The 13,254-nt window shown below is 55.8% G+C and overlaps 1 protein-coding gene across 1 annotated transcript; it reads right to left on the reverse strand.

Moving 5' to 3' along the window:
* Nucleotides 1-683: 683 nt before the first annotated feature.
* Nucleotides 684-9,918, reverse strand: GAS2L2 (growth arrest specific 2 like 2). Its single transcript, XM_004271700.3, has 6 exons — nt 7,802-9,918; nt 6,145-6,389; nt 5,191-5,298; nt 3,948-4,044; nt 3,094-3,346; nt 684-2,517 (listed from the first exon to the last, which is right to left on the reverse strand). Exons 1-6 carry the CDS (start codon nt 8,184-8,186, stop codon nt 969-971), a joined length of 2,637 nt encoding a protein of 878 aa, XP_004271748.1. The 5' UTR covers nt 8,187-9,918; the 3' UTR covers nt 684-968.
* Between the last annotated feature and the right edge of the window lie 3,336 nt (nt 9,919-13,254).

Below are 13,254 nucleotides of genomic sequence, written 5' to 3' on the forward strand. Positions count from 1 at the left end.
GCTCAGTTCCTGCCGTGGGAAGGAAGGGACTCCCCGCAGGGTTTCTGCCTGCTGAGCTCTGGAGGGACAGACAGTCTGGGCGATGAGGTGGCCTGAGTCCTAAAGCCCAGGCCCACCAGGAGAATGAAGGGAAAGGGAGAGAGCTGGGGACTCATCTCCTCTCCACCTACCCCGCCAGGTGATCAAAACCATTCAGAAGAGAAGCATAACATCTCCCTCTGCCACTTTCTTGGGAAGACTTTCAGAAGTGGACTCAATCCCAGCTTCTGCCTTGTGTCTTCCTCGCACTCATGGCCGAGGCTCTGCAGCCCCCCCAGCCCACACCCATCATAACTCCAGGCGTGTCGGTGTGTTAAGGAATGCTCTCAGCCATCCCTCTTGACTCAGTGATCTCAGTTCCCAGCCCCCAGAGCAAAGTTTTGAAGTCCTGCAGGAGCCCGTGTGGGGCGACCTTGTCCCTGTCCATGATGCTGAGGCAGCAGCCTCTTCCAGGAGAGAAGGGCTGTCTGGCAAGGTCGGCTGGGGCTACAGAGGGGAAACCTCTCTCACCCCAGCTCCCTCCCCCTCCTCCCCTCCAGCGGGAAAATGCTGCCACACCTTCCTGCACCGTGGTAGAGTGAAGGACTCAAGAGCTGGGGGCTCAGGGACAGACCCACTCATGTTTAATAACTGATAAGAGCTGTGGAAATGGGCATGGCCGGAGGACAGAGCACAGGAATTTGGGGAGCTGTTCTGGGAGACAGTAGCCCTACCACCCTGGAATTGGACTGGGACTCATGGGTTGCCCTCCTGCTCAACCGACCAGATGGAGTCTCTGTTTGTCTTCTAAACTCTCCTGGCCAAGGCCCTGTATTGAGGTGAGGGACCTTTCTTTCTGTTCCTGCAGTTGGGAGTGCAACGAATACACGGGCATCTTTTCACTTCCCTCATCCTCTATACCCACAGGCTCGGGGAGGAGAAGCGCCTTCTCACACCCAAGACTCCTCCTCAGGTGAGGCGGGGGCTTGATCAAGCTGCTGAGGCCCCTCCAAAGGTGGGGAGCTGCTCTCCAGGGGTGCAGCTGGCCCCTTCCTCTCCTCTCCCTCCTCCTTCTCCCCCAACGAGGCTCCAGCCCCCAGGGCTGCCTTCCCTCCATTGCTGCCCAGCACTGCTCTCACCAGCCTGCCCCTGGGGGGTGCCTTGGCTGGACCCAGGTGGAGGCAGGTCAACGGCTTGGGGATTCGTGAAGGCTGCTTCTCGGGCCTGTGGTCTCTCCGGGGCCGAATCCTGTGCCTGAGCTTCAGCTTGTAGATGGATGGGACTCTCCAGGGCTTCCGGAGTGTTCTCTTGCCCTTGCCTGGACATGCCTTGGCTTTATCAGAACTGGGGGCGGAGGGCGAAGGTGTGGAGGACTCTGGGGTGGCAGACACAGCAGGGGCTGAGCAGTCCTGCCGCCTTTGAGCCGGGACCTTCGTTGTCCCGGCACCCTTGGCACTTGGGCTTGCTTTTGTCCTCAGCCCACTCTCTTCGGCTCCCAGTTTCCGTTTTGGGCTTCCTGGGCCTGCACTTACAGCCGGCTTAGGGCAGCCTGTAGGGGCTGCCTTCCAGGCTCCCAGGTCCACCTTAAGGAGGGGTGGGGGGCCCTGAGCCAGTTCTTGGATGACTTTGTCATAAGGACCCCCAGGCTCAGGCCACCGCCCACCCAGACTGGGCACGTAGACTCCACTGCGAGGAACGACTCCAGACGCTGCGCCCTGGGGGCAGACAGCAGCCACCTCTAGCAGCTTCATGCTGGCCAAAAGCTGCTCCCCAAGGCTGTGGTGGATGGCTTGCTCCTTGATCCCACCCGAGGGCAGGGGAGTGCACCTCCCCTCCTGGTGCTGTGGGCCCAGGCCCCAGGGCTCTCCGGCCTCTGCTGTCACCTGGACATCCAGCTTCTGGTCCTCTTGCCTCTCTTCCACAGAGCAGTCCCCATGTCTGGACCCAGACAGGTCCCCAGTGACGGCCCTTAATGGAATGGGCCCTCTCCCCAGTTCTGTCCTGGGACCTCCACTTGCAGTCCCTGGAAAGCTTCTTCCCAGAGTCGGGGGGCAAGCTGGGGGCAACCGGACCAGGATCTTGGTGGGTCCTTTAACAGGGGATGGAGAATGGACAGATGCTGTCTCCCTAAGCTGGGAGGAGGCACCCTCGGCCTCATCCCCGGGTGGTGGCCTGGGGCCCACAGGCTTGGCTGGGCTGGAGGAACAAGGCAGGGGAGATGCTCCTCCTGCTGGTGTCCCTGTGGTAGTGGCCTCAGGGGCTTGGAGTCCCTGGGGGATGGGGGTCCTGGCACGAGTTTCCCAGCTGTCTGTCTGCTCATGAACCCAAGATGTGGGAGTCCTTCTCCTGGGGAGTTCAGGGGGGTATCTGTCCTCCCTCTTCCCTGAGGAGGTGCACTGTGTGCCTCGGCCCCTGGGAGTAGGTGAGGACTGGGGGCTCGGGGGGCTGTCCCCATCTGGCAGCTGCCTCCAACACGGGGCGAGTGACTTCTCCTGGCACCTGAAAGGGAGAATCATAGGTTATCGGCAGGGTTATCTGATCCAGTCCGCTGGCTCCCAGTCCCCTGGCTCTGCGAAGGGATGGCCTTTCCCCAGCCAGAACTCCCAGGGGGTCAGACTTCATGTTGAAGGAAGCAGATGCTCTCTCTCCCCCGTACCTGCCAGAGACTCTTCCTTACAGCAGCTACTGTTTAAGTCTGTCCTCCCCCATTCCTTGTGTAGCAGATAGAAAGCAGCCTGGTCTGGACCGCAGGTTGCTTCAGATCCCACAACTACAGGTCACCAGTCTTGGGTGGGGACGGTCTTAGTTTCTGCTCTACCATGAAATGGCAGAGGGACCGTGGGTAAGTCTGTTCCCTTTATGGGCCTCAGCCTCCTCATCTGTGAAACGGGAGGGTGTATGAAGTTAACTAGATGATCCTAAAGGTACTGGGTGTTTTTTGGTTCTGAACACCTGAGGTCTTGCTGGGATAGGGGCACTGCTGGGAGACCTGCTCCCCTTATCTTGGGGTGGGGTGGCCTCTGAGAATGTAGACTCCAAAGCAGGAAGAGGCCCTGCCCTGTCCCTCCCCAGTACCTCGGGAATGGTGCTGTCTCTCTGAGGATCCCTGCCCCTGCTCTCCGTTCACGGTGGGGTGTAGGGGAGGAGGCGGCAGGGGGCCTCTGCTTTCGACCTGAAGAGGTGTATGTCTTCCAGTCCACGGAGGGCAGGGGGCTCTGGGAGCGGCTGATGGTCATCGTAGGCTGGGGTTGTGAGGGCCCATCGTGTACCCTCACTTCATGCTGCACCAGTGGGACAGGGGGCTTCAGGAAGCTGCCCGTCTTGTGTGCTACCAACACAGCCCCCCAGAGACAGGAGAGGAGGAAAGGGTTAAACTCCTGCTGATGGGGTCCACCGTTCCCTCCCCCAGCTGTCCCACACCCTGAATCCCGCATTAGAGACAGTGGGACCTACTGTGACAGTGACAGCACCGGAATTTCCTCAAGGGAGGGGTTTAGGGGATGAAATCTGGTCAGAGGGTCTGGCTGGGGGACTTGTTTAAAGCTGCAAGTCCACGTCTTTAGCTTAGATTGCATGCTTATTTGGGGTGGCTTGAGGTGCTGATGGACATTACGGGAAGACTAAAGACCTTCCAAATCATGCTTGGCGCCTCCATCAGAGCCAGACCTAAGCCCTGCCCACATGCCCTCATGACCAAATGCTGATTCTCTGTGTATTTGGCGCCACCTTGTGGCTCAAGTTGGTACTGCACCGTGGCTGGCCCGCTTTCCGCCTAGAGCTGAGAGGCCACCCACAACTGTACCTTCTACAGTATCTTCCTTCCTCCACCCCCTGCACACCTCTTGCCCCTGGAGATCAGGCCTACCTCCCGCGTCCGCTTCCGGCCTCCCGACCTGGAGTCATAGGGAAGGGACTCTCAGGGGACTTACAGAGGGATGTGCACCGGCAGGGGTCATGTTTGTCCAGATAGTGACCGAGTGTGTCCCAGCCGCCCCCCACACGCACCATCACGTGGTTCCGGAGGATCTGCAGGGGGCAAGGGTGAGGTGGAGGGCAAGGTGAGGGAGTCCCCTCTCCATGGACCAGCCTGCAGGCCTTCAGCCCTTGCTCCCGTCCACGTACACATGCACACGTGTAGTTGGGAGCGTGCCTATGTTGCAGCCTGAGTCCCCTGCAGGACTGGCATCAGATAGCACATGTTGTCAAGGGTGGAGGCCAAGCTGACGAACAGCAAGCTGCCCCACGGCGAGACAAGGGATCTCCCAAGCACTGTGTAGTCTACCTCCCGACTCCCTCCTCTCCCTTCGCTGGGAAGCGGTTGACGCCTGCGCACGTTTGTATCAGAAACGGGGTGGGGGGCGCTGGCTTTGCTCTCGTGGTGTGTGTGTTAAAGGACCCGCAGGAGTCCTGGCCCGACTCCACTCCAGGTCACGTAGCCTCTCCAGGCGTCCACTTCCTTAGTGGAAACGGGGCGCCACAATCCATCCCCACCTGCTTCGCCGAGCTCTTGGCTCAGGCTCTGGGTGAGGGCCCAGGGAGCTGGCTCTGCCCCCAGGTGTGGCCCGACCCAAGGAGAAGAAGGCTTAGCTGTGCCCCTGAGCCGCTGGCCACACCCCCAGGTGCAGACTGTTTCTGGCCAGGTGGCCAGGCATGGGGTGGGGTGGAGGAGGTGGGGAGTGGGGAGTGGTGGGAGGCACAGTTCAGACTTGTACTGCCGCTCAGAAGGCACCAAGCTGGGCATGTGAGCCGCGGACCGCGGGGTTGATGTGGCTGGGCCCTGCGGGGAACACAGACTGGGCGGGGGGGGGGGGGGGGCGGGACGGGGAACGGGGTCTCAGGCCCCTTGCTGTGACCAAGCCTGTGGGTGGAAAAGTGGGAGTACGCTTCATCCTCACTTCTGACTGGGGAGACCCCCTTCTGAACTAAGGTGGAGGCAGATGGGGGGGAGGTTCTGGTTCTGGCTGCCCTCATGGAAGGAGGGGACATGCTTGCCAACTTTGTCAGGAATCTTCTGGAATTCTCCAACGGAGAGAAGGAAAGCCCCAAGGCCTGATAACTGGCGATGAATGGTGATTTCCTGTCCTTGCCTTCAGGCCTGGGCAAAGTCCCACGGAAGGAAACCTGATTCTGCCGACCCCAGAGAGGGCCCTCCACCCCCGACCAGGGACTTACCCGGATGAAGATGAGGGTGTTGGAGTCTCCCACGCGGTACTTCCCCTCGGACACCTTGACCATGGAGAACTGAACCGGGCACGTGCAGCGGCTCACCAGGCTCTGAACCTGCGGGCAGTGGGCAATGGGTTCAGCCCTCCCCTCTGCCCAGGTAGCCAAGCTCCCCCTGCACGCTGGGTCAAGCCCAACGGGCGGCCTGCCTGCCCCCCAGACCCAAGGCTTCTGCCAAGTCAGGGCTGGGGGCTGAGAAGCACGTAGAGAAGCCTTTTAATGGCTCAACGAGAACAAGACCTTGAGTGGTCACCTACGGCCCAGCACCCTCGTGAGTCAGCTAACAGAGGCCGTGGAGTGTGATGGTTAAGGTGGACGTTGGAACCTGACAGGTTTGGGTGGGAATCCTGCCTCCACCGCACTATAGGCCTTGGGCAAGGTAAGAAACCTCCCTGAGCTCGATTCCTTGGTGGTAGAAGTGATTCCTAGTCACAGTCAGAGCTAACTCCCAGGACAGGACCCTCTGTGCCAGACACTGGCTGAGCGCTTCACGTGCGCTGGCTCATCTAACAGCCACCGCGGTCGTGGAAGGTAGGCACGGTTACATCCCCACAGTACAGATAAGGGAGCTGAGGCACAGAGAGGGCAAATAATTTGCCCAGTCACACGGCTGCAAAGCAGTGGAACTAAGACTTAAACCAAGCAGTCAGAAAAGGTTCTGCGTTCTTAACAACCGTCCCACGGGGTTTAAACGAGAGAGGCGTAGGGTGCTGGATTCATAAAGAAAACGATGAGCATCGAGGCTCCAAGCGGACACGACTTACTTAACAACCACGCGGTGAGAGAGTGTCGAGGAGGGGACGGGGGCTGAAGAAGGGGGTGGCTCAGAGGGGCCGGATTCGGAGGGGGAGAGGGAGGCGGGGCGAAGGAAGGCGGGGCCGAGGGCGTGTCCGGAGACCTCACCAACTGGTCCAGGTTGCGGAAGTGGCAGGGCGGGCGCGTGGGGGGCTCGGGCGGCGGCGGGGGGTCGGGCGGGGGCAGGGCCAGCTCCAGCCGCAGTTCCTGGTCGATGTCCTCCTCCAGCCGCACCAGGCTGGGCGCCGCGACGCCGAAGCGCCGGGCCCGGCGGCCCAGCTCCAGCAGGCACAACACCACGTTCTTCACGTTCTTGCGCAGAACCAGGTCATCCGTCTCGAACATCAGCACCTCTGGCCGGGGCGGGAGAGGGGAGAGGAGGGTAGGCAGCCTGAGATCCCTGCTGACCTGCCCGGAGCAAGAAAGCGGAACAGGTGGGGTAGCCCTGGGGCCATCCTGGACCAGGGCGCGGACGCAGGCATGGGGGATGGGGGGTTGCGTCTCAGGTTCTTGGCGGCAAGCCAGCCCCTAGGAGGGTCTGGACAGAATTGCTCAGGTACTGAGTGCAAGACGAGGTGGCTGCCTTATGGCGGGGCAGGGTGGGAGGGAGAAGAGGGGACACAGCCAAGCGAAGGAGCCTAACTCCACCAGCCCTTCTCCCCGCTCTGTTTGCCAGGATGGGTCCAGGAGCAAGAAGCAGTCTGTGCTGCTTCCCATCCGCGCCTCTCACCTCCAGTAACCACCAGGCACCCCAGACTCAACTCCCAGCCCACACATAACCAGGCTGGGGTGAGTACAGGCTCTGGAGCCTGACTGCCAGCTTTGGAACCCTGACGCTCCCACCCACCGGACGTATGACCTTGGGCTAGTCCCAGCTTCAGTCTCCTCTTCTGTAAAACGGGAAAGTAGTCTGTTTCATGGGGTTGCTGAAGGGATAGTTATGTGTTTGCAGGCAATGTCTGGCACATGGTAAGTGCCCGATAAAACACTGGCCTTTATCAACCCTCCAGTCCTGTTCCGTATTGTGTTGCCACCGACTGGCCGGTAGGCCAGGCCTGACCCCTCCCTCTGCCACACCCCCACTGCCTTTGGTCTGAAGGATGGTGCGGCACCCAGCTTCATCCCCGCTGCTGGGTCCAAGGCCAAGGAGATGAGGGAGCCTGATATCAGTCCTAGAGTCTTGGAAGCCCCAAACACGGCTGGCCCCTCCCTAACATCCACTTGCCTCCTCCCCTGTCCCCTCCCCACCCCACTGTAGCCCAAACACACGCCTTCTTTGTGCCCCCCTGCCTAGAACTCCCTGTCCGCCAAACTTCTTTTTATTCTCCAAGACTCAGCTCAAATCTCCATCCACTATATGGTCTTTCCAGGCCCATCAGGTGGCTGTTTCCGCCTCTGTCTCCCCAGCACAGATGCCTCTCCTTGAGCTTCTACCACGTTGGGCTATAATTTATGCATCTTCTCAGCTGTCTCTCTTCCTGGGCCACAAACTTCTTGGCACTGGTTCTCAGCCCTCTTAGCGCTCGGTGCCCAGCACGACGCTCTACCCAAAGGAGATAGGTGCTCGAATCATCCAATCAACACATTTATTTATTGGGGATTTCCTATGAGATTGGGAAACTGAGGCATGAAAAGGAATGAGCTGGCCCAAGGCAAATCTGGAAGGAGGACCGTGGCTCCTGACCCCTGATGCAGCCTGAGCCTCAGAGAGGAGATTGACGCCTGACAAGATAAGGGTCTGGGGAGGGGGGGCCAGGGTGCTTACCTTGGATACCCATCTCCTTGCGGCACCATTGGATGAAGTTGGAGATGTTGTCCCGGGCCTGGAAGGTGCCTGGCTGGGCGGCCCCATTGCAGGAAACCCCGGCCCGGGGCAGGGGGATGCTTTGGGCTCCGGCAGGTGCCTCAGCCAGGAAGGCCAGGGCGGCCTCAGTGACGGCGTTGGCATGCTGGCACAGCGCCAGGCCCGTCTCCAGCGCCTGCAGGAAGTTAGCCGCGTCGATGTCCAGCCCGTAGAGATCCCGAAGCCACTCGGCCAGGTCCTCCTTCATGGCTTCCAGGTACTGCTCGCTGGACTTAAAGGGCCGGATGCTGCTCACCGGAGGCCTCAGGGTCCCAGGCCTCCTCCTACCAACCCCAGGCTGGGCCATGGCTGGACCACCAGCCGGGGAAGGGGCAGCTGCCTCCTCTCTCCCACAGCTGTGTCTTCACTCCTACCACCTGCTGGGTTCTCCCTGACTCGGGGGTTCCCCTTGTCCTCCGAGAGCCCAGGACGGCTCTGCTACTTGCCGCTGGCTTCAGCCACTGTCACTGCCGCCACTGGGCTGGGCCAGGCCTGCCCCCTCCCCCTCCCCATTCCTCAGTCCCTCCCAGAACTTTCCTACTTTGTAGCCCTGCAGCGACCTCACACCCCAGCTGCCCAGTCCGCTCAGAGGTCGCCACCTCCCAGGACAGATGGAGGTGAGGACACTCCTTTCTCCCCCCAGGGCTGGACAGGCTGTGCTAGCTGCATCCCACCCACCACCGGCCAGCCTGGAGTCTGGCTGGCGGCCTCTCCACTCTGCTTTCCTCTCCTTGGAGACAGTGGCTGCTACAAACACTCCTTGTTAACCCTTCCTGGCATTGCCCGCCCTGGAGCCTGGGGAGCAGAGGAAGGCTGGGGCTGGCTTCTCTCACTTGGTTGACACTGGTGGGGGCTTTTGGGAAATGAGGGCGAGAAGCGGGGCCAGGGGATGCCATGCCCCTTGGTGTTTAGTGAGCACCGTAGGATAGGGATGAAATAGATGCAGCGACAGAGTCCATACACGAGTTTGGCCTTGGACCCTTTCCTGAAGCCCTCTGTGGCCTTCATATACTGCCTAGCCTCTCTGTGCCTTAGTTGCCTCAATTATAAAATGGGAATAGTAATATCTACCTCTCCAGGGTGTTGTGAAGAATAGAGGAATCGCGAATGTGGGAAGTATCAGACTATTAAGACTGGGGGGGTCCCAGCTCTCACTGATTCTCCCAGTAGCCTTGTTTGTGCACCATGCTCCCTAATTTCTCTGGTGAACCCCTCCCACTCTACCCACGTGCTTCCTCCAGAGTGGGCTGTCAATCATAGTACCTCACCCCATGGCCACAGCAATGCATTCATTCAACAAATATTTCCTGAGTACCTCCTGTGTGCCACGCACTATTATGGCCCTGAGGGTGTAGCTATAAATGAAGTCCCTGACCTCATGGAGGCTGCTTATATGTTGGTGGGTGTTGGATGACAGATAACAAACTTACAAGTCTATAGTAAGTCAGACGGTGATAAATACCAGGGAGAAAACTAAAGGACTAAAGGAGAAGGGGGAGGTATTTTCTATAAGGGGGTCAGGAAAGGCCTCGCTGCTATGGTGATGACTGAGCAGGGACCTAAGAGAAGTGAGGAAGCATATCTTCGGGAAGGGTACTCGGGCAGAGGGAACAGCCAGTGCAAAAGCTCCAGGCAGGGGAATTTCCCAGAGGTCCAGTGGTTAGGACTCAGTGCTTTCACTGCCGTGGCCTGGGTTCAGTCCCTGGTTGGGGAACTAAAATCTCGCAAGCCATGTGGCTCAGCCGAAAAAATAAAAACACTCTAGGCAGGGGGATGGTTAGCATATCCCAGGAATAGTAATGATAGGTAGGCTCTGAGGAAGAGAGGAAATGGGGCCTCAGATTATGCAGGGCTTTTCTTTACCTTTTGGAAGGTAATTTTCTTTCAATTTCTTTCGTTCTTTCATTCTTTCTGTCTATCTCTCTCCCCCTCTCTCTCTCTCTTTCTTTCTCTCTCTCTCTCCTGCCCTTCCTTCCTTCCTTCCTTCCTTCCTTCCTTCCTTCCTTCCTCCCTCCCTCCCTCCCTCCCTCCCTCCCTCCCTCCCTCCCTCCCTTCCACTGCATCGGGTCTTAGTTGCAGCATGTGGGATCTTCACTGTGGCATGAGAACTCTTAGTTGCAGCATTCATGTGGGATCTAGTTCCCTGACCAGAGATAGAATCCGGGACCTCTGCATTGGGAGCGCAGAGTCTTAACCACTGGACCACCAGGGAAGTCCCTCAATTACCTTTTAAAGGCATCAAGATGGTGATTGTTGTACCCATTTATGGATGAGGAAACAAGAAAACTGAAGCTGGCAGGAGGCCTGAGTTCCTCAGTGTAATGAACCTCTCCATAGGGTTGCTTGAGTGTGCTGAAGACATGGCAACTGGCTTTCTCTAGAGTGAGAGAGCAAGACAGAAGCCACAGGGTCTTTTATTACCTAGCCTTGAAAGTCACACTCTGTCATTTCCACAATATCCTATCAATTACCCAGGTTGGCCTTATTTCATTTGGGAAGGGTCTACATTAGAGTGTGACTACCAGGAGACAAGGGTCATTGGGAGCCATTCTAGAGACTGGTTACCCCAATACAGAGGAGCTATTTCTTTTCCATTCTTGCTAATAAAATCCTATTTTCAGGTATTAGGTAGGGCTTTGTTGAAATTAGGGAAGATGAGCCCAGCCCCAGAGAGAGAACCTGACTTCCAATTGTCAAGTCTTCCAGCCATTCTGTGAGCTCTATTTTTTTTCTTTAAATTAGCCAGAGTAAACTTTTGAATTTTGCAATCAGGAACCAAGGTGGTTGGGACTTCCCTGGTGGTGCAGTGTTTAAGAATCTGCCTGCCAATGCAGGGGACACGGGTTTGAGCCCTGGTCCAGGACGATCCCACATGCCGCAGAGCAACTAAGCCCGTGTGCCACAGTTGCTGAGCCTGCACCCTAGAGCCCACGAGCCACAACTACTGAGCCCACATGCCACAACTACTGACACCCGCACGCCTAGAGCCCGTGCTCCACAACAAGAGAAGCCACCGCAATGAGAAGCCCACGCACCGCAATGAAGAGTAACCCCCGCTCGCTGCAACTACAGAAAGCCCGTGCTCAGCAACGAAGACCCAACGCAGCCAAAATAATTAATTAATTAATTTAAAAAAATAAGTAGGAGCCTGAACCAAGATGGCGGAGTAGAAGGATGTGCTCTCACTCCCTCTTGTGAGAACACCAGAATCACAACTAACTGCTGAACAATCGTTGACAGGAAGACACTGGAACTCACCAAAAACGTTACCCCACATCCAAAGACAAAGGAGAAGCCACAATGAGACGGTACGAGGGGCACAATCACAATAAAATCAAATCCCATAACTGCTGGGTGGGTGACTCACAGACTGGAGAACACTTATACCACAGAAGTCCACCCACTGGAGTGAAGGTTCTGAGCCCCACTTCAGGCTTCCGAACCTGAGGGTCCGGCAACGGGAGGAGGAATTCCTAGAGAATCAGACTTTGAAGGCTAGTGGGATTTGATTGCAGGACTCTGACAGGACTGGGGGAAACAGAGACTCCACTCTTGGAAGGAACACACAAAGTAGTGTGCACGTCGGGACCCAGGGGAAGGAGCAGTGACCCCAGGGGAGACTGAACTAGACCTGCCTGCTAGTGTTGGAGGGTCTCCTGCAGAGGCGGTGGGTGGCTGTGGCTCACCATGAGGACAAGGACACTGGCAGCAGAAGTTCTGAGAAGTACTCCTTAGCATGAGCCCTCCCGGAGGCTGCCATTAGCCCCACCAAAGAGCCTGCAGGCTCAAGTGTTGGGTGGTCTCAGGCCAAACAACCAACAGGGAGGGAACCCAGCCCCACCCATTAGCAGTCAAGCGAATTAAAGTTCTACTGAGCTCTGCCCACCAGAGCAATAGCCAGCTCTACCCACCACCAGTCCCTCCCATCAGGAAACTTGGACAAGCCTCTTAGGTAGCCTCATCCACCAGAGGGCAGACAGCAGAAGCAAGAAGAACTACAGTCCTGCAGCCAGTGGAACAAAAACTGCATTCACAGAAAGATAGACAAGATGAAAAGGCAGAGGGCTGTGAACCAGATGAAGGAACAAGATAAAACCCCAGAAAAACAACTAAATGAAGTGGAGATAGGCAACCTTCCAGAAAAAGAATTCAGAATAATGATAGTGAAGATGATCCAGGACCTCGAAAAAGAATGGAGGCAAAGGTCAAGAAGATGCAAGAAATGTTTAACAAAGACCTAGAAGAATTAAAGAACAAACAAACAGAGATGAACAATACAATAACTGAAATGAAAACTACACTAGAATGAATCAATAGCAGAATAACTGAGGCAGAAGAACGGATAAGTGACCTGGAAGACAGAATGGTGGAGTTCACTGCTGCGGAACAGAATAAAGAAAAAAGAAGGAAAAGAAATGAAGACAGCCTAAGAGACCTCTGGGACAACATTAAACGCAACAACACTCGCATTACAGGGGCCCCAGAAGGAGAAGAGAGAGAGAAAGCACCGAGAAAATATTTGAAGAGATTATAGTCGAAAACTTCCCTAACATGGGAAAGGAAATAGCCACCCAAGTCCAGGAAGTGCAGAGAGTCCCATACAGGATAAACCCAAGGAGAAACATGCTGAGAAACGTAATAATCAAATGGCAAAAATTAAAGACAAAGAAAAATTATTGAAAGCAGCAAGGGAAAAATGACAAATAACATACAAGGGAACTCCCATAAGGTTAACAGCTGATTTCTCAGCAGAAACTCTACAAGCCAGAAGGGAGTGGCACGATATACTGAAAGTGATGAAAGGGAAGAACCTACAACCAAGATTACTCTACCCGGCAAGGATCTCATTCAGATTCGATGGAGAAATCAAAAGTTTTACAGACAAGCAAAAGCTAAGAGAATTCAGCACCACCAAACCAGCTCTACAACAAATGTTAAAGGAACTTCTCTAAGTGGGAAACACAAGAGAAGAAAAGGACCTACAAAAACAAACCCCAAACAATTAAGAGAATGGTCATAGGAACATACATATCTATAATTACCTTAAATGTGAATGGATTAAATGCTCCAACCAAAAGACACAGGCTTGCTGAATGGATACAAAAACAAGACCCATATATATGTTGTCTACAAGAGACCCACTTCAGACCTAGGGACACATACAGACTGAAAGTGAGGGGATGGAAAAAGATATTCCATGCAAACGGAAATCAAAAGAAAGCTGGAGTAGCAATACTCATATCAGATAAAATAGACTTTAAAATAAAGAATGTTACAAGAAACAAGGAAGGACACTACATAATGATCAAGGGATCAATCCAAGAAGAAGATATAACAACTATAAATATATATGCACCCAACACAGGAGCACCTCA

Source organism: Orcinus orca, chromosome 19 (assembly GCF_937001465.1).
Source record: "Orcinus orca chromosome 19, mOrcOrc1.1, whole genome shotgun sequence".
NCBI classification, from domain to species: domain Eukaryota; kingdom Metazoa; phylum Chordata; class Mammalia; order Artiodactyla; family Delphinidae; genus Orcinus; species Orcinus orca.